Raw genomic sequence first — 19,008 nt, forward strand, 5'->3', positions numbered from 1 at the left:
GAAATAATACTACACTTTATTCTAACCACAGATGTCGCTCAACTTTGTGATTTTTTTAGGTTTATTCTTTCTTTGAAATGTGATACAGAAAGTTTACACGTTTCTGATAACACAGGCATAATTTACACATGTTCTTTTTCAAACCCATCACAATTTTTGGAATAATAAAAGATTTGTTTTTAATATTGTTTATTTATCACAATTAATGATAGATATAAAAACATTAGTTCATACCGCCAGTGTATTTTCTCAGCGTCCTTATAAGTGTATACAAATAAAGTGAATTCCAGTTCAATTGTCTACCCTAGAAACCGTTAAGCTAATTACCGAGACTAGGGGGGCTGAGGATTTGGCAACCATTAAATTCATAATAGCCATACGTAGCAGCAGTCGAGCGTTATATGTTTGTGGTATAGTCTGTTTCAGATATTCGTGTACTGACGCTTTATTTTCGTGATTGCTTCACCCATCAACTTTACATCTAAGGATGTAAAGTAAAGCCAGAAGTTTCAGGTTTTAAGTACGTTTTGTGAGAAAAACTTAAATTAACTTGGAGTTTAGAAGTCAACGCTCACTCCCACTGATTATACTTTCGCTGTATTGTAGTAACCAGCTATACTTGCATTTAACAGACTATATTTTTATACTGTTGGTGAGTCAGCATTAAGTTTCCGAAGTTAAAACGCTAAATTATTGGGTTCGATTCTCGCGGTGTACTCAGCAGATAACCAGATACGGCTCTCCTCCAAACAAGCTGATCATTTTACAATATATTTATGTCATTTTATATGTTCATCGGACAAAGAAAAAACGCACGTAGTGTAATAATGTTACACGTTTGTTTCATAAAGAACCGCTTCTATCAATATCTGCTCTAAATGTTCAGATACTTTTTCTGAGTGCATGTGAATGTATAAGCCCATATGCCTTATCATGTTAGGCCCAACATGGCCAGGTGTTTAAGGCACTCGACTCGTAATCCGAGGGTCGTGGGTTCGAATCGTCGTCACACCAAACATCCTCGCCCTTTCAGCCGTGGGGGCGTTATAATGTTACGGCCAATCACACTATTCATTGGTAAAAGAGTAGCCCAAGAGTTGGCTGTGTATGGTGATGACTTGTTGCCTTCCCTCTTGTCTTACACTGCTAAATTAGGGACAGCTAGCGCAGATAGCCCTCGAGTAGCTATGCGCGAAATTCAAAACAAACCACACCAAACTTAACCGACTCGTAATCCGAGGGTCGCGGGTTCGCATCCCCGTCGCGCCAAACATGCTCGCCCTTTCAGCCGTGGGGGCGTTATAATGTGACGGTCAATCCTACTATTCGTTAGTAAAAGAGTAGCCCAAGAGTTGGCGGTGGGTGGTGATGACTAGCTGCCTTCCCTCTAGTCTTACACTGCTAAATTAGGGACGGCTAGCACAGATAACCCTCGAGTAGCTTTGTGCGAAATTCAAAAACAAACAAACAAACAAACTTAACATGTTCTGTATCCTAATGATGGAAATAACTGACAATTTAGATAGAGTTAATAAGCGATATTGATAGTTAACAATCAATACTTATTTTCTATACAGATAATAAATTCCAAACAGAACAAACTGTGTACTTACAGCAAGACCCAAAATCAGCCTTTCCATCAGTAAAGCGAAGAAAATATACGTCTTTTACGTTTCCATTAATAAATATTAGAATGCATTTTTTCAGTTGGATACTCTCACTATTAACGACATATTTGGTCATAAATCCAGCAGTATCCCACGAAGTTCAGCCAACACATGTGAGTTAGGCTAGTCCTAAACACAAAATGTGAAATAAGAATACAGTTGAATATTTTTATTAAAACTATAACAATGAACGACAAAACAGAGAAGTATATGACATGCAGCTAAGTGAAGGACCTTATCATTCGGATAATGGACTGGTGTTTGTGTTTAAACATAAAAACAAACGTGTTGTTCGAACCATGTTTGAGCTAAATGTATAGTAATTAACTCATTCACAAATCCAAAACTACGTGAAATACATAGGTTAAAAGACTGAACTTCTAGCTTATTTATTAAATAAGTAAATAGTTTGAGTACTGTGTTTGATATTTCTTAAGAGGAGATGTACTTCATCAGATCCTAATCAATGATGCTAAGAGGTCAAGGAAATCTTTCGTGAGAAATATAGTATGTTCACGTTGGGAACTGAAATACGCCTTTCAAATTGTAGCCAAGAAAACGCACCATCATCTAACCACATACGTGAAAGACGCGCCAAAGGAAGCGTTAATAGAAGTTGCGGAAACTTAAGATAACATCTGAATTAGTCTTAGCACAGCTGAGCGCTAACGCAAAAAAATAAAACTCAGAGCACTCTAAAAGACATCTGGATATGACACCCACCCACCCTCTAAGATAACAAACAGATTCATGATGTAGTCTCCATTAGGACTGAGCTAAATTCTTAGTTTTCCTTCCTAACACTAGTCTCGTTCAGTTTGTTATGTAATGTTCATTAATGGCGTGGTAACTTGGATCTAGGTGGCATATCCAATAGATAATATAATTAGAAAAAACTTGAAATTCAGTAAGTAAGTGTGGAGATAAAAGTGTTTCTGAAGATGGGACACAAACGTTAAATGTAAAATAAAATACATGATTGTTAATTTTCATATACGTTGGTGAGTCGGAATTAGGAGCGGTGGGGGCCAAGTTACTGGATGTATACTAACAAAGATGCGACTCCGCTATTTGATGGAGAAGGACCTTTATTTTGGTTGGTGCCGAACTCCCTCTGGTATGTAAATAATCAGTTCGTCAATTAAATAAAAACGTAAAATACATAGCGACAGAAACAATTATGGAGAGAAATAAATTGTTTGTTTTTTTAATTTCGCGCAACGCTGCACGAGGGCTATATGCGCTAGCCGTCTCTAATTTAGTAGCGTAAGACTAGAGAGAAGGCAACTAGTCATCACCATCGACCGCCAACTCTTGGGCTAATCTTTTACCAATGAATAGTTGGATTGACAGTCACATTATAACGCCCCCACGGGGCTGAAAGGGCGATCATGTTTGTTGCGATGAGGATTTGAACCCGCGACCCTCAGATTACGAGTTGAACGCCTTAATTCATCTGGCCATGCCGAACCAACGAGAAATAAATGTCAGACAGTAAATATCTGTGTTAAAGTAAAAGAGGAATTAGCTGAAATTGCGCATAATGCAGTGACCACTCAAACCGCAGAGCAGCTGTCACTGAACGAACTCTAAGAACGAGGACTTTATTGGTCGTAAGACAAGACGACATTCTGTTCTTTGATAGTTGCAACTGAGTACGTGTACAGAATCGTGGATTAGCCAATTACACCAAGTTAAAGTGACAGTTGTAATATCTCTTCAGCTACGTGTGACATTTTAATACGGAGTAAGATGGAGGTTGATAAATACAGACTTGTGTTAATGGCGGTGTCACAGATAACCGTAAAATTCCTATGAAAACGTTTCATTAAACTCATCCAATCTTCAAACACTGGTATCATTCTTTACTAATAGTAAGGTAGAATTAATACATGAAAACAGTAGAGTCACCATCTCGCTTAAAATAAATAAAAACTAGAACACAATATTCTTAATGTAACATCTGGACTCTTTTCTTTGGAGACGGGAAACATATGTAGTCTTCTACTGGAAACTTTAAAGCTCATACATTTGACTTTCAAGAGTGTAAAATGTAGTGTCCACACAAAACGTTTTGACCACAATGCGTTGGATTTGAAGTTTCCTAAAACATTTCAGTCACCTGCTGATATATATATGATGTATGAAGACACTACATCACATCAAAGAGTATATTTTAACGTGCATCATGATGTATATTACAAGATTTATACAGTGTTAGCGCATAGAATAACGTGTCTAAATTACATTCACTCTTCTAACTGTCCTTGTGTCATAGAATTGTAGAACTCTGATTTATGAAGGAAAAGTAGAACTTAAGCGAGCGGATAAAAAAAAACAGTAGAGAACCTATGTATTTTTTACATGTTACATCATCTCTAGTAGTACTTGTTACTCAAACATGCACCAGTTTAAACACGTGGAAGGACGTGGCAACGTCTGGACACGTGTTTTTTTATTGTTTTTTTTTTCATACGAGCATCTTTACGTATGGCTGTTCATAAGATATTTATAGACACTAGTAATAGTATTTGGGCACTGAAATTTATTCCAAACATTTCACAAGTGTGTGTGGGTCCATCACCAGGGATGCTATCAGAAAGTACACGGTGAAAATGTGAACTTAATATTTTCAGTAGGTAACAACAAAATCCAACTTAGCATTTTTACTTGATTATCTCTATTATATTTGTTTGTGTATTTCTTGTTAGTTGTTAAGTCACACGATTGGCTATCTGTGCTCTGTATATTTTATTAACAAACCTTCAGAGTTACTGCTGAACCACAGGCTGATTATCATATATTTTAATTAATTTAGAATGTTCATCAGAAGTAAACAATCAAAACCAGTCGTTTCAGTAGAATGTAACAGTGAAAATAAGCCAATATTATTCCACAACTGGATATTTGAATGTAATATTAAAATTAAATAACCATTGTTAACCCAACCAGTCGTCTAAGTGGAATATCACAGCTAAATAGGCCAGAATTAGCTCAGCTAACAACCAAATGTTTCAGTCGGATATGACAATAAAAGAAACTAGCATTAACCTGCATCGATATTTCAGTAGAATATAAAAGTGAAAGAAGTCAGATTTAGCCCACTGCTACTCTTTCAATGAAATAAATCATGTCATATTAATACGAAATAGTTGTAAAGTTAACTTTGTGTCACCCTTTCTGATCACTACTTTCACAGAGTAAGGAAGTAATAAGTTATCTATTGGCGACAGATCTATAAAGTGGGTCAGAACAAAAAAGATTTTGTATCCCAACGTAATTAGCAGTGTTAGAAATGATGCCATTGGCACATCCTGCATATTACTATTTGTCAGCCTGGGAGTAAAGAACGATAAATGAACTACTTCCTGAAGTTTCAAGATTCTATATGTGTGTATAAATACACATATATATCATTTTATATATCAAAGAAAGACTCTTCTTGCTTTATTTGAAGACAAACTCCAGTGTTTGGCTCTAACACATTCTAGTCACGTGATATACAGTTGTTATTATTGCTGGTGTGAGAGTTTCACTTCTTCATCCTCTTTGGAAGTTAAAACTCTGAGATGTAAAGTTCTTCTTAGTTCTAGAGTGAGTGTTTCACTTCTTGGTCTTCTTTGGAAGATCGAACTCGTGATTGCAAAATTGTTCCTAGTCTTGGAGTGAGTGTTTTACTTCTTGGTCCTCTTCGGAAGTTCTGACTCTGAGATGTAAAGTTTTTCTAGCCCTGGAGTGAATGTTTTACTTCTTGGTTCTCTTTGTAAGTTAGACCTCATGAATGTAAAATTGCTCCTAGTCCTAAAGATAGTGTTTCACTTCTTGTTCCTCTTTGGAAGTTCGAACTCTGAAATGTAAAGTTGTTTCTAATCCTGAAGTGAGTGTTTCAATTTTTGGTCTTCTTTGCAAGTTTCAACTCTGAGATGTTAAGTTGTTCCTAGTCCTAAAGTGAGTGTTTCACTTCTTGGTCTTCTTTGGAAGTTCAAACTTTGAGATTAAAGTTGTTGCTAGTCCTAGAGATAGTGTTTTGCTTCTTGGTCTTCTTTGGAAGCTCGAACTCTTGGATGCAAAATTGTTACAGGTTGTAGAGTGAGTGTTCTAATTTTTACTTCTTGGTCCTGCCCCCCCCGCTAGTACAGAGGTATGTCTCCGGATTTACAACGGTAAAATCAGGAGTTCGATTCCTCTCTGTGGGCTCAGCAGATAGCCCGATGTGGCTTTGCTATTAGAAAACACCACCTTCACTTCTTGGTCCTCTTTGGAATTTCTAACTCTGAGATGTAAAGTTGTTCCTAGACCTAGAGGGAGTGTTTCACTTCTTGGTCTTCTTTAAAAGTTAGAATTTTGAGATGTAGAGTTGTTCCTAGTCGTAGAGTGAGTGATTCACTTTTGGTCCTCTTTGGAAGTTCGAACTTCTGGATGTAAAGTTGTTCCTAGTCCTAGAGTGAGTGTTTCACTTCTTGGTCTTCTTTGGAAGTCGAACTCTGAGATTAAAGTTGTTCGTAGTCCTAAAGTGAGTGTTTAACTTCTTGGTTTTCTTTGGAATGTCGAATTCTGAGATGTAGAGTTATTCCTAGTCGTTGAGTGAGTGTTTCACTTCTTGGTCTTCTTTGCAAGTTCGAACTCTGAGATTAAAGTTGTTCTTAGTCCTAGAGCGGGTGTTTTACCTCTTGGTCTTCTTTGGAAACTGGAACTCTTGGATGCAAAATTGTTCCTAGTGGTTGAGTGAGTGTTTTACTTCTTGGTCCTCATTGGAAGTTCTAACTCTGAGATGTAAAGTTTTCCTCATCCTAGAGTGAATGTTTTACTTCTTGGTTTTCTTTGGAAGTTTGTCCTCTTGGATGTAAAGTTGCTTTTAGTTTTAGAGTGAGTGTTTCACTTGTTCCTCTTTAGAAGTCCGAACTCTGAGATGTAAAGTTGTTTCTAATCCTGAAGTGAGTGTTTCAATTTTTGGTCTTTTTTGCAAGTTTCAACTCTGAGATGTTAAGTTGTTCCTAGTCCTAAAGTGAGTGTTTCACTTTTTGGTCTTCTTTGGAAGCTCGAACTCTACGATGCAAAATTGTTGCAGGTCGAAGAGTGAGTGTTTTACTTCTTACTTCTTGGTCCTCTTTGGAAGTTCTAACTCTGAGATGTAAAGTTTTTCCTAGTCGTAGAGTGAATTATTCACTTTTGGTCCTCTTTGGAAGTTCGAACTCTGAGATGTAAAGTTTTCCTAGTCCTAGAGTGAATGTTTCACTACTTGGTCTTTTTTGGAAGTTCGAATTCTTGGATGCAAAATTGTTCCTATTCATAGAGTGATTATTTTACTTCTTAGTCCTCTTTGAAAGTTCTAACTCTGAGTTTAAAGTTGTTCCTAGTCCTAAAGTGAGTGTTTCACTTCTTGGTTCTCTATAGAATGTCGAATTCTGAGTTGTAGAGTTATTCCTAGTCGTAGAGTGAGTGTTGCACTTCTTGGTCTTTTTTGGAAGTTCGAACTCGTGTATGAAAAATTGTTCCTAGTCGTTGAGTGAGTGTTTCACTTCTTGGTGTTCTTTGCAAGTTCGAACTCCGAGATTAAAGTTGTTCTTAGTCCTAAAACGGGTGTTTTACCCCTTGGTCTTCTTTGGAAACTCGAACTCTTGGATGCAAAGTTGTTACAAGTCGTAGAGTGAGTGTTTTACTTCTTGTTCCTCTTTGGAAGTTCGAACTCTGAGATATAAAGTTGTTCCTAGTCCTAGAGTGAGTGTTTCACTTCTTGGTCTTCTTTTGAAACTCAAAATCTTGGATGCAAAATTGTTCCTAGTCCTAGAGTGACTGTTTTACTTCTTGGCTCTCTTTGTAAGTTCGAACTCTGTGATGTGATGTTGTTCCTTGTCCTAGAGTGAGTGTTTCGTACTCTTGTGTTGCAGATGTTGTGTAGTATTCTGATCAGGAATTAAGAAGTGTTTGAAGCTGGTCTAATCTCACACCCTTATTGATGTTTTTCCTTTTCTTACTCAGTGTCCACCCATCATATTCTCACTAGAAAGTTTGGTATTCATATTAGAGTACGTACTTAAATTTCAGTCAACATATATAATTTCTACTTATTGGAGCTACTCCAGATATTATTACTATAATGCTTTATTAAACGAGCTAGTTTCATTTTCCTGATTCTATCCTTCTCTCTACTGCTGTAACAGAATTGGCCTCAACGTCGTCCATCTGCTGGGTGTCCAAAAAGTCTGGAACTATATCCATTTCAACGAAATTTACAGAATGTTTTCCACATGTAATTCGAAACAAGTTTGGATTAACAGCGGGTTAACTCTTATCTTTTCATACTGACAGCGACATAATCAATCATGTATCTGCAATAAAGAAAAGCTTCAAATCACCTGCGATTCCTGAATCTGTATAAGTAGTCAACAAGTGATTTGATGTTTGAGCTGTTTTTATGGGCTAGTATTTCTCTGCCTACCATGGGTATCGCAAGCTAACATTAGCGTCTCAAGCTTTCAGGCATACTAAGCTATTAAGGGTTGTTAAATAGTTATGTTCGTAAATCAAGCTCCGGAGTTTTCTCCGAGATAGCCTACAAAATAATGAAAATTTGGATTCATTAACTCGAAAATGTTTAGGCCTAACTTTATAATTAACTGGAGAATGTTTAGGCCTAACTTTATAATGTTTAGGCCTAACCCTTTAATTAACTCGAGAATATTTAGGCCTAATTTCTTAAAATATTATGTATATGCACAATAACAACATTAGGCTAATTGTCTAAAATGCTCTGTTGTCAAGAGAGCCATTTGTCGTAGTCGCCATACACGACCGTAATAAGCATTATGGGTTAATACTTCGAGGTTAGATCGTGAAGTGTAATGAGTAAGTGCTAATGACGTTTAGCCCAATAAAACTAATAGAGAAGTGTAAAATCTACATCAGAAGTCGTCACACTTTAAATATTTAAGATAAGTGTTGGTAAATGTTCTTTTTGACACATTGATAAAGATATGTTTATAATGAGAGATGTTTATAGAGTTTGTTTGTTTTTGAATTTCGTGCGAAGCTACACGAGAGTTATCTGCGCTAGCCGTCCCTAATTCAGCAGTGTAAGACTAGAGGAAAGGCAGCTAGTCATCATCACCCACCGCCAACTGTTGGGATACTCTTTTACCAACGAATAGTGGGATTGAACGTCACATTATAATGTCCCAACGGCTGAAACGGCCATCACGTTTGGTATGACGGGGATTCGAACCCGCAAACCTCGGATTACGAGTCGAGTGCTAACCACCTGGCCATGCCGGGCCCTATAGAGTTTGAACGTGTATATTAGAAGTTTTTGTTAGGTGTACGAACATAGGCTTGCAGTTAGACATACGTGGTACTAACACAAAACGTTTAAACAAGATAGAACCAAAAGTAATCATATACTGGGTAATGTACTAATACAAGAGAAAATATTACGAAAATAATTTATATCAGTTTTAAACTAAAAGTTATATACCATAATCTGTGTTGTAAGTGAAACAACTGTACAACCATCTTTCCCTTACCTTCTTTCTAAATAAGGTCTGCACGTAAATTAAATATACTTAGGTATAAGAAAAATGGTTGACGTACTTGTGCGAGAAACAATTTGTGATTACAGTTGTATGGGGTTTGTGTCTTTACACGTGTAGGTGAGATCTGGTAAGATGAACTGTCAGCACGCGCTGCTGTAACATTACCACTCGGTATGTCATAAAAAAAATGAAACCATGGTAAAGTTAACCTTCTAATATTCTTTATCCTCTTAAAAGCTCGTGACTTTGATGTATCAAGCTGCCATTAAACGATTGTATTTCCTTTTTGTATTGAAGGATTTAGTGTCGTTGTTTTTGAAGTCATCGTATTTCCTCTGGACGTGTTGTTTATTGGAAGACGAATGTCAGAAACAGCAGGTAAACACTTCAACACTAATGTCAAATTCATCTGACTGTGATTAGAAGAAAGGGCGAAAAACTACATTGCTTGAAAATGTTACGAAAACACTGTTAACTGCGCATGCGCAATTTTTACGAACAGAATCAAGATAAATTGCCACACAGAAGACAGTCATTCCACTAATTCGGTAAGGTTTGTTTGTTTGTTTTTGAATTTCGCACAACGCTACTCGAGGGCTATCTGTACTAGTCGTCCCTAGTTTATCAGTGTAAGGCTCTTTTACCAACGAATAGTGGGATTGACCGTAACGTTATAACGCCCCACGGCTGAAAGGGCGAGCATGGTTGGCGTGACGTTGATGCGAACCCGCGACCCTCGGATTACGAGTCGCACACCTTAACACGCTTCGCCATGCCGGGCCAACTCGGTAAGGTTTGTTTGTTTGTTTTTTTTGAATTTCGCACAAAGTTACTCGAGGGCTATCTGTGCTAGCCGTCCCTAATTTAGCAGTGTAAGACTAGAGGGAAAGCAGCTAGTCATCACCACCCACCTCCAACTCTTGGGCTACTCTTTTACCAACGAATAGTGGGATTGACCGTCACATTATAACGCCCCCACGGCTGAAAGGGCGAGCATGTTTGGCGCGACGGGGATGCGAACCCGCGACCCTCAGATTACGAATCGCACGCCTTAACGCGCTTGGCCATGCCGGGCCAACTCGGTAAGGAACGTATTGTTTCTGTAACTCGTATCAACAGGATCTGTATTGTGTTGATTTGTTTTTATTCTTTATTATTTTAACGCACAAATTTAGGGAATATATGTTTACTAATCACATAATTTACTTTACTGTCTAACAGAGCAGCTACTCTGTCACGCTGTCAACAGAATATTTTTATAAGATGTCGAAATCAGGCCAGGAGGAGGATGAAGGTCGGATGAGGTCTCTGTCCGGCGGGACTTCAAAGGCGGTTGACCACAGGATGTCGTCAGGTGATGATACCTTTTCTGAAGGGGGTCCTTCCAGGAGGTCGTATGTTTTCGAGGCCTTTCGGCCTCGTTCGAAATCCGACAGTAAGAGATATAGACCAACTTTTATTTCGACCCTGAGGGCCTCTGGTAGCAGTGGGAGAAACTCTCCAAAGTCGCTAGGCCACACCCTGCCTCCTGTTTACCGCACCCGCAACATTATCAATCAAGCTGAGTCTTCAGATTACAAGCGCCCGAGAGCTGGATCTGAGGGTAAACATGGACCTGTATCTAAAATGATGGGGCTGATTCACAATAGATCCCATTCAGTGTCTGGTGATGCTGCAGCGAAAGTATGTTAGTTTCAATCAAATAGTTTATTAAACAGATATGTTTTATAAAGGAGCATTTGGAATTTTTTACTTATTAAAAGTTACTTTTAACAAAATACTTAAGCTTATATGCATATGAATATACGTAACTCAGTCACTTTATTAAATGTGAACAACGATACTTAAGTATCTGATAAAGTACTTACTTGTTCATTTGTTTTTTCACCAAGAAGTCATGATGAATATAGTATCTCATATTTTCAAAAATGTTCCTTTCAATAATACTAACGTTCATTGAAATTATTTAAATATATATATAAACTGGTCACATAGAAGTGAGTTTCGTTGATGCAAAGTTAAACATAACTTTCAGCAGGTGGAATTATTTAATATTGGTATAAAACAAACTTACGATCCTTCCTAGAATTTGGCTAACATTTTTTTCTCGTGGAAAAAAGTTAACAAAAATAAATTTGGTTTTAAAAGTTATAATCGTAAAATAAAATTCCCTTGTTTGTGTTGTTGTTTTATTTGCTTTTGTCATGATCTTTATAGAGAATTGGAGCGACATCTGGATTCCAGTCAACAGGTATGTTAAGTATTCGTTTTTACGCTCGCCAATAATGTTTTAACTAATAATTATTTTAGTACTAGTAAAAATCAGTGCAATAAATGAATGTTAGATAACATAACATTTAAGAAAAAAGTCACACAAACCTTATTTTTTGGTTATCTTGAAATGTTTTTTTTTTGTAATGGAATGTTCTTCAGCTAAGCCTTTATACATTTATATCCATGTTTTTGTTACTTATTAACTCGCGCTAAGTGACCTATAGAAACACACATTTTACCAGCTACCAACGGATGTTAACAACTTCACCTTCACTCTTATGACTATTTATACAAATTTCAGCGATGGCCTGCAGGTTCATTTTGAAAGTCGCGGGTTCAAATCCCCGTCGCACCAAACATGCTCACCCTTTCGGCCGTGGGACGTTGTAATGTGACAGTCAATCTTACTATTCGTTGGTAAAAGAGTGGCCCAAGAGTTGGCAGTGGGTGGTGATGACTAGCTTCCTTCCCTCTAGTCTTACACTGCTAATTAGGGACGGCTAGCGCAGATAGCCCTCGTGTAGCTATGCGCAAAATGCAAAACAAACCAAAATCAAACCATTTCGAAAGCAGAACTGTTAAGGCTGCCATAATTTTGAAATACTGCAGAGCGGAGAGAGGACAGTTTACTGTCCACAGTTTACAGTGGGATATTTTGTGGTATCCAACTTGCCAATCCACGCTCGATGATGGGAGATTGTTTTTGTTTAAATTCCCGCAAAGTTACACAAGGAATATCTGCGTTTGTCGTCCCTAATTTAGCAGTGAAAGAATAGAGGGAAGACAGCTAGTCAACACCACACACTACCAATGTATGGGATATTTTTTTACCAACGTATAGTAGGATTGACAGTAAAATTAATACGTCCCCACATCTGAAAGGACGAGCATGTTTAGTGGAACGTGCGTGATTTTGTTTATAAACCACTTACGAACATATATATGTTGTTGTTTTATAAAGTATAACTTAATTGTTTTTTCTTTCTTTTTTGACTCATTGGATGTATAAAAAAAGGTAGGATATTTTTTAGGATATTAATTTTGATTGTTAATAAATTATAACTTTAAAATTGTACAGCCCAATTAAATTCATACGAGAAACTAAGATGCCTATTTATTTATTCATTTCTTTTATTTAACCAATAAAGACAAAAATATTTTCACCTGGTGAGTCAGGGGCTCGATTCACAGAGTGCGAATAGCTTATTGTGTAGCTTTGCAGAAAGAAAAAGACAAAGTATTATTACAAAATTAAATCAGAACGAAATTAGTGAAAGAGTATTTACAGATTATAATAGAACTTTGAAAAAATGCTTTGAAACATTTGTAAGCTAAAACTGAACTCAAAATAAATGTTTAGTTTTATTAGCAGAGTGAAAGTAATTTCAGTGAAAGGTCACCTAGTGATAATAATTTGCAACTAGTTAGATAACATTGTAGACACGTGTTACGTAGGCGACAAGTAAATCACAGCGTGTCTAATTAGTCTCGGTTTAAAGGTTGTTTATAATATTTTGTACTTCCTTAGATCCCATTCTAGTGCAGTGTTGGTTATACTACAGTTAATTTATTTTCGTAAGCTTTCTATCGTTAAATCACAATCTGTCATTTTTCGAATCGATCGGCACTTGAGAATAGAGATAAATACAGATAAATGAAATACTTTTTAAGTCTGAAATTAGGTTTTCTTGGAAATAATAACTTGCTTTTTCGTTAAACTAATGTGTTTGTCAAACCACCTAAGATATCTTGCTGTACCCAAATTACCTTTAGTTATACAAATGTTTACTATGTCTTGGATGACAGAGCACCCTCATCACAAAAGAAGTGTAACTCTTACTATCCCTAAACTGGCCTAAATAAAAGAACTTCTAATTTCCAGAGAGGTTGCTGACGGGGTGCACATTTAAAAATTAACTTGCGGTTAGTCAATGGTGGCTAAACACACGCTTACCTCGACCTCTAGGAACACATCTGGAAGTCAAAATATATTCTCAAGACGGCTGGTATGGGTATTAAAACTTTAATTGAAGTAAAGTAAAGACAACTCTCCTTATTAACCTGAAGATGACCTGAGAAGGTCGAAACGTTGTTCTGTATTTTATTTCAATTAAAGTTTTAATACCCATACCAGCCGTCTTGAGAATACGTTTTTACTTTAAGTGGGGGTCTCGTCATCACGGACATCTGAAAGTCATCGAGGTTTATGTTTTTTCAGCAGTTAGCTATATTATTTATCATGACAACCAGAATATCTGGACCATTCACCTACGTGAGAATGAAGGCCACGTGTATGCTTCAAACTTTTCGGGAAAGAGGTGATTTTTACTGGTCAAACATGGGTGTAAAATACCATAGAAAAAAGTAATTAAAAAGGGGGTAAGGATTGAAACATTATCTTTAATTGAAAAAGTTTCACCATTCCCAAACCCATGAGTAGCGCTAGACACACGTGACAAAAACTAAATATTATTTAAGACAAAAATTTCTCAAATTTTCAATTTGCCCATTTTAGCGTTGTTGTAAAGGGCAACTTTTCTGAAGCTTGTGTGGTTTCAAAATTCACTTTTGTTCTTTGACTAGATATGTTGTAAATAATAATTAGTATTAAATTAATTGCAGTGTTAGAAATACTGTTTATGAGTATCAATAAATAAAATATGTTTTAACCAATGTGATTAACCTTTAAATAAATGTACTGTTATCTGCAAAGGATATATATATATATTATGTTTTAACATACATCCCGAACTAGGGGTATATAACAAAGTATACATATATATTAGGTTTTAACATACATTCTTAACTAGGGATATATTGCAAAGGATACATAGGTATTCGGTTTTAACATACACCCCTAACTAGGGATATATAAAACGCGAGACAGAGGAGGGAGTAGGAAATAAACGACTCCCTAAGTAGGGAATCATTTTTTAAACGTGTGGAACGAGCATATAAACCTTTTGATATTATTACACTTGCCAAAATACTCCATTCTGTTGTTTTCTAGACTCTAGAATACAGCATGGTTACATGACTTGTAAATAATTGTAAGAAGTAAAAATGGCTAAGAATGATGACTCAGGTTATTATGTTTTTATTTTTCATAATAGTATTCCTACGGTTAAATCTGCAGCGATATTAGGAAATTCGAGGTGCTTCAGACAACACATGATAAATATATCTTTGTATCTATCTGGAGACAGTGGTACTCTGTAAGCTAAGAATTAATAATACTGAACTTATTACGTAGGAAATATTTGTTTTATTACATATATTACGACTGTTATCTGGGAAACTTTGTGTCTGTTTTCTTACTTCTGTTTTGTTTGTATAGCCCACAGAAGATATACGTTCTACAATCAACTCTTCACACTCTTCAAAGTTAGGCCTAACCTTTTTTATCTTGTCTTTATGATCCATTAATAATGTACGTTACACAGTCAACTTCTTAAATTTCAAAATTAGACCTGACCTTTATCTTGTTTTTTATGATCAATTAATAGTGTGCGTTACACAATCAACTTCTTCTTAAATTTCAAAGTTAGGCTTAACATTTAATCTTGTTTTTATGGAACGTTTATCATTAATCGGCCAATGACTACTTTGCAATGACACACAGTACAAGTGTTATAAGACTGTACCACCATTTGGCAAATGTTACGTTTGTGATATGGTATATGAATTTGGATACAAAAAGGTCATATCGTATGTTATCAGACCTAACATACATAGGCCCTAGCATTAAGAACTAAACACTCTTAGAAAGTGGCACCGGATACCATTGCAAACGTAACACTATTTGCTAATCGTTTTGTAAGCTAATATTTTTTAAGTTTCATAATTTAGTTAGACAAGAATTACAAAATTCATTAAAGGCATCCGCGATCATCAGATGGCACTAGTGTGCATTACGTTTTTCTGAACATTTTTAATTCAAAAAAGCAATTATTTGATTGTTTGTTTTTAAACGGACGTCTTTATAATGTGTTATCTATGTTTTTCGGGGATCGAATAAAGCGCTCTTGTGTTAGCCCTCAAACGTACTTCTAAGCTACCGGGACCTAACAAAGGTGATGTGTTAAAGTGGTGAATACTTAGGTCATGTTAAACATTTGAGTATAATTAAGAAACAAATAGACCAATTTAAGAAGAATAGCCATTTTTATTATTCACTGGTCAACAGAGTCGAAATTAGAAATTTAAATCTAAATGGTACGTTAAGCGCAAGTGCGCTAAACTGCCAAATTTGAGACTCCTCGGGTGTCATAATACACGTCCTTAATTTTGAACTACTGATTAAAGATGAAGTATCCAGTCATCATCATCGAATAACGAAACTGGTTATTACATTTATAACGCGCCCATAACTGAAAGCGAAGGGTATGTTCAGTTGCTTCATGTCTCGAACTCTGGATTAATTGGTGCCTCACACTCCACCAGTGGTTGAGCGGCTAGTGTGCGGGATTATAACGATAAATATTTAATTTCGTGTCGGTAGTGGGCACAGCATCAACAACCCATTGTGTAGCTTCGTTTAAACAAGAAACAAAGACTAAATAATAAACTACACTTAACCCACAAATATTCAGATATCATTAAAGATAACAAAGAACTATCTATAGACATGCACTAAGTACGACTTAAATAAACTTTAGTTTAAAGCATTTGGTCAAAAATATTTAAGATTTCGTCATAAAAATTAAAAGAGAACTTATGATAAATAATGTACTCGTTGTTTTTTTTTCTGTTGAAATGCAGTTTAATATTTGTCCGATAGATGGTACAAGCGGTAACCTTAAGTATGTTTTAAATTTAACTGTTTTTCAAGTTGAGCACAAAGCTTCACAATGAGCTATTTGTGCTCTTCCCACCACGGGTATTGAAACCTCGTTTATAGCGTGTAAGTCCGCAGGCATACTGCTGTGCCGCTGGGAGCCAGTTTATGACGTAATGTTTAAATTTAAAATGCAATAGATTCAAATAAGATAACGTTTAATTATACTGTAATTTCGCTTTATTTCACAGTAAAGCACGACTTCTCAAAGAAATAAAATATTTTTCACCTGAAATTGTTATTCAAATAACAATCATTGTTTGTAGATATAAGCTTAGCACGGTTTGTATGGTGACTCACACTATACAATCATATTTCTCATTTCGGGGTTCGGCCAACTGGGCATACTTTATCTGTTAAAATAGTCTCTTAATTTCATAATCTTTTATAGTTTTTGGCCTGACATGGACAGATGGTTAGGGCGCTCAACTCGTAATCTGAATATCTCGGGTTCGAATTTCCATCACACCAGACATACTCATTCTTTTAGCCGTTGGGGCGTTTCACCTCAACGGTCAATTCCATTATTTGTTGGTAAAAGAAGAGTTTAATAGTTGACGGCGGGTAGTGATGACTAACTGCCTTTCCTCTAGCCTTACACTGCTAAATTATAGACCGCTAATGCAGATAGCCCTCGTGTAGTTTTGTGCGAAATTTTTAAAAAATATGCCAACAAAAGTTCGGAGTTCTCAGAGGTTTTTGAGATAAACGGTTAGATTTCACTATTTGAATAGTAGAACCCAAGAGTTGACTTTGCCCTAGACTGTAACTTGAAGGTTAGGAACGGTTAACCTAACTTGTTCCTGTGGATCGTTCCGGTGAACACAGCACAACGACAAACAAACAAGCAACGCTATATCAACATAATACAGTTACTTTAAATATATATATATATATATATACACTTTATTACTAGATTGTAAATTTGTTTTCCTTAAATTCACTGTTTTCTACAATTTATTAGGCTATAATGTTTGAAATACTTGTCCTGTTTTATATTATTTGGTCTCAACAAAACTCAATATTGTCGCGTATTAATCTTTTTTTTTTTTTTTTTTGAGGTCAGTTAAGCTTCTGTGATGAAGGAAACTGAAAATAATATTATATTTATATATAGAACAGAGCTGACATCTGGCAGTGGAATTTTGGTTTACAATAAAACCATTATATTTACGAATAAAAAAGGCTTGATTCTCACACTACACTTATTTTTAAACCGTTTTCTTCTGGCGGAATCCAAATATTGCATGAGTAAGTTTATATATTCTATTGCATGAGTAAGTTTATATATTCGACTGTTATGCACATTCAGTGTAAAAAAAAAAAGAATAAAATTTGAGTAACATATTTTATTTACGAAGTAAAATACTTAGGAAGTTAGTCAGATTATTTTTGTGGTATATTTGTTTATACTGTTTTACCTGTCTCTAGTGTTATTAAAGACCATGCAACCAAAAACCCAGGGACCTTAAGCAGCTTGGAACACAAATATTTATAATTTGCATCTGATGGCACCTGAACTTGAGTCTCATCTATATCTGTTGTTAATAATTTACATCGGTTATGAAATATCTGATCTGCTATTGTTTTATAAGTTTATACGATAAGAATGTTTATATCTTAATGTCTTGTAAGCGTCTGTTTTACCCATGTTCTTCTTTCTTCAAGAAATGTCTTTTACAGTCATGCTTAACCGACTTGTAAGCAATTTGTGAGTCTGTTATCGATGGCTCAGCGTGAAGTCTGAGGACATTTCTGGCTAAAAATTAGGTTACGTTACTCGTGTTGGGCAGAGCAAGATAGGAACTAATGTTTGTAGGCTATTCCTATTAGCGCATGCATCAGAAAATTTGCGCAAGTGCTATTTCTAGTGTTCCACTTATGTCACTTTTAACTGTTTATTTAGGTGCAATTATGAACGTGTTGTAATGTGTTCTATAGGTGGGCGGATTCCAAGTATAGTCCACGTAACGATAACGAATTAATTGATTTCTTTAGTAACGTTTCATACAGGCCATGTTTATTCGTAAGTCTAAATTTAAAACAAACTTTTCAGCAGAAACTCTACATTTTAGTTGTTTTTTGCATATCTGCTATGATAATGATTCAATATATTCTGTACTATATAGAAATAAGGGTAAAACAACTGGATTAATCACTTCAGTGCCACTTAATGATAAAGTACTTCTGATGGATAATTTTAATGTACAAATAAAACACTATACTAAACTGTTCGGTCACCTAAGTGGTTTCCTTTTCCGAGTGTTATGATATACATACAGATGGAATGGCCTTTTGTGTCTTTCTGTCACTTGGAGTTCTCCCTAGGTAAGTGTTCGAGCTAATTCACTGGTGTCTCTTTCTTTGGTACTCCTCTGGAAGAACTCCCAACAGGAGCCATAGAAATTTCAACAGTTGGCTTTTCGTTTGAAAGATTATTCTATGATGTCACCCAGCTTCTCTTCCTCTCACCAAAGTACTCCCCAAAATAATCGCCATGGATAGACCACGTATCCTTCTGGATTATTTAAAGTTTTTAACTTTGGAGTCTATCCTCCTCTTGTTGCAAAGATAGTATAGATCGAAGATATCCAACACTATCATCCTAGTGACTTTTATTGCATCACTAGCTAGCTTAAGTCCTTACTGGGGAAAGTGGTTTCATGACACGAATCGTATCCCTTAGTTTGTCTTCCTTTTT

At 36.0% G+C, this 19,008-nt stretch overlaps 1 protein-coding gene across 10 annotated transcripts in view; it reads left to right on the plus strand.

Moving 5' to 3' along the window:
• The window catches only part of LOC143252447 (5'-AMP-activated protein kinase subunit gamma-1-like), a 90,583-nt gene that overhangs the window by 9,082 nt on the left and 62,493 nt on the right, over positions 1-19,008 (plus strand). For 9 of the 10 annotated variants that reach the window (XR_013029000.1, XR_013028999.1, XM_076504563.1 and 6 more), the window contains exons 2-3: positions 10,418-10,879; positions 11,414-11,447. Coding sequence is in view for 8 of the 10 variants with exons in the window: in XM_076504560.1 (XP_076360675.1) it covers positions 10,418-10,879; positions 11,414-11,447 (496 nt within the window). In the remaining 2 variants the exon portion in view is untranslated. Of the gene's footprint in view, positions 1-2,565; positions 2,785-10,417; positions 10,880-11,413; positions 11,448-19,008 lie in introns of those variants that run through there. The other variant, XM_076504564.1, reaches the window with a different exon arrangement.

This window comes from Tachypleus tridentatus, chromosome 6 (assembly GCF_004210375.1).
Source record: "Tachypleus tridentatus isolate NWPU-2018 chromosome 6, ASM421037v1, whole genome shotgun sequence".
Classification (NCBI taxonomy): Eukaryota; Metazoa; Arthropoda; class Merostomata; order Xiphosura; family Limulidae; genus Tachypleus; species Tachypleus tridentatus.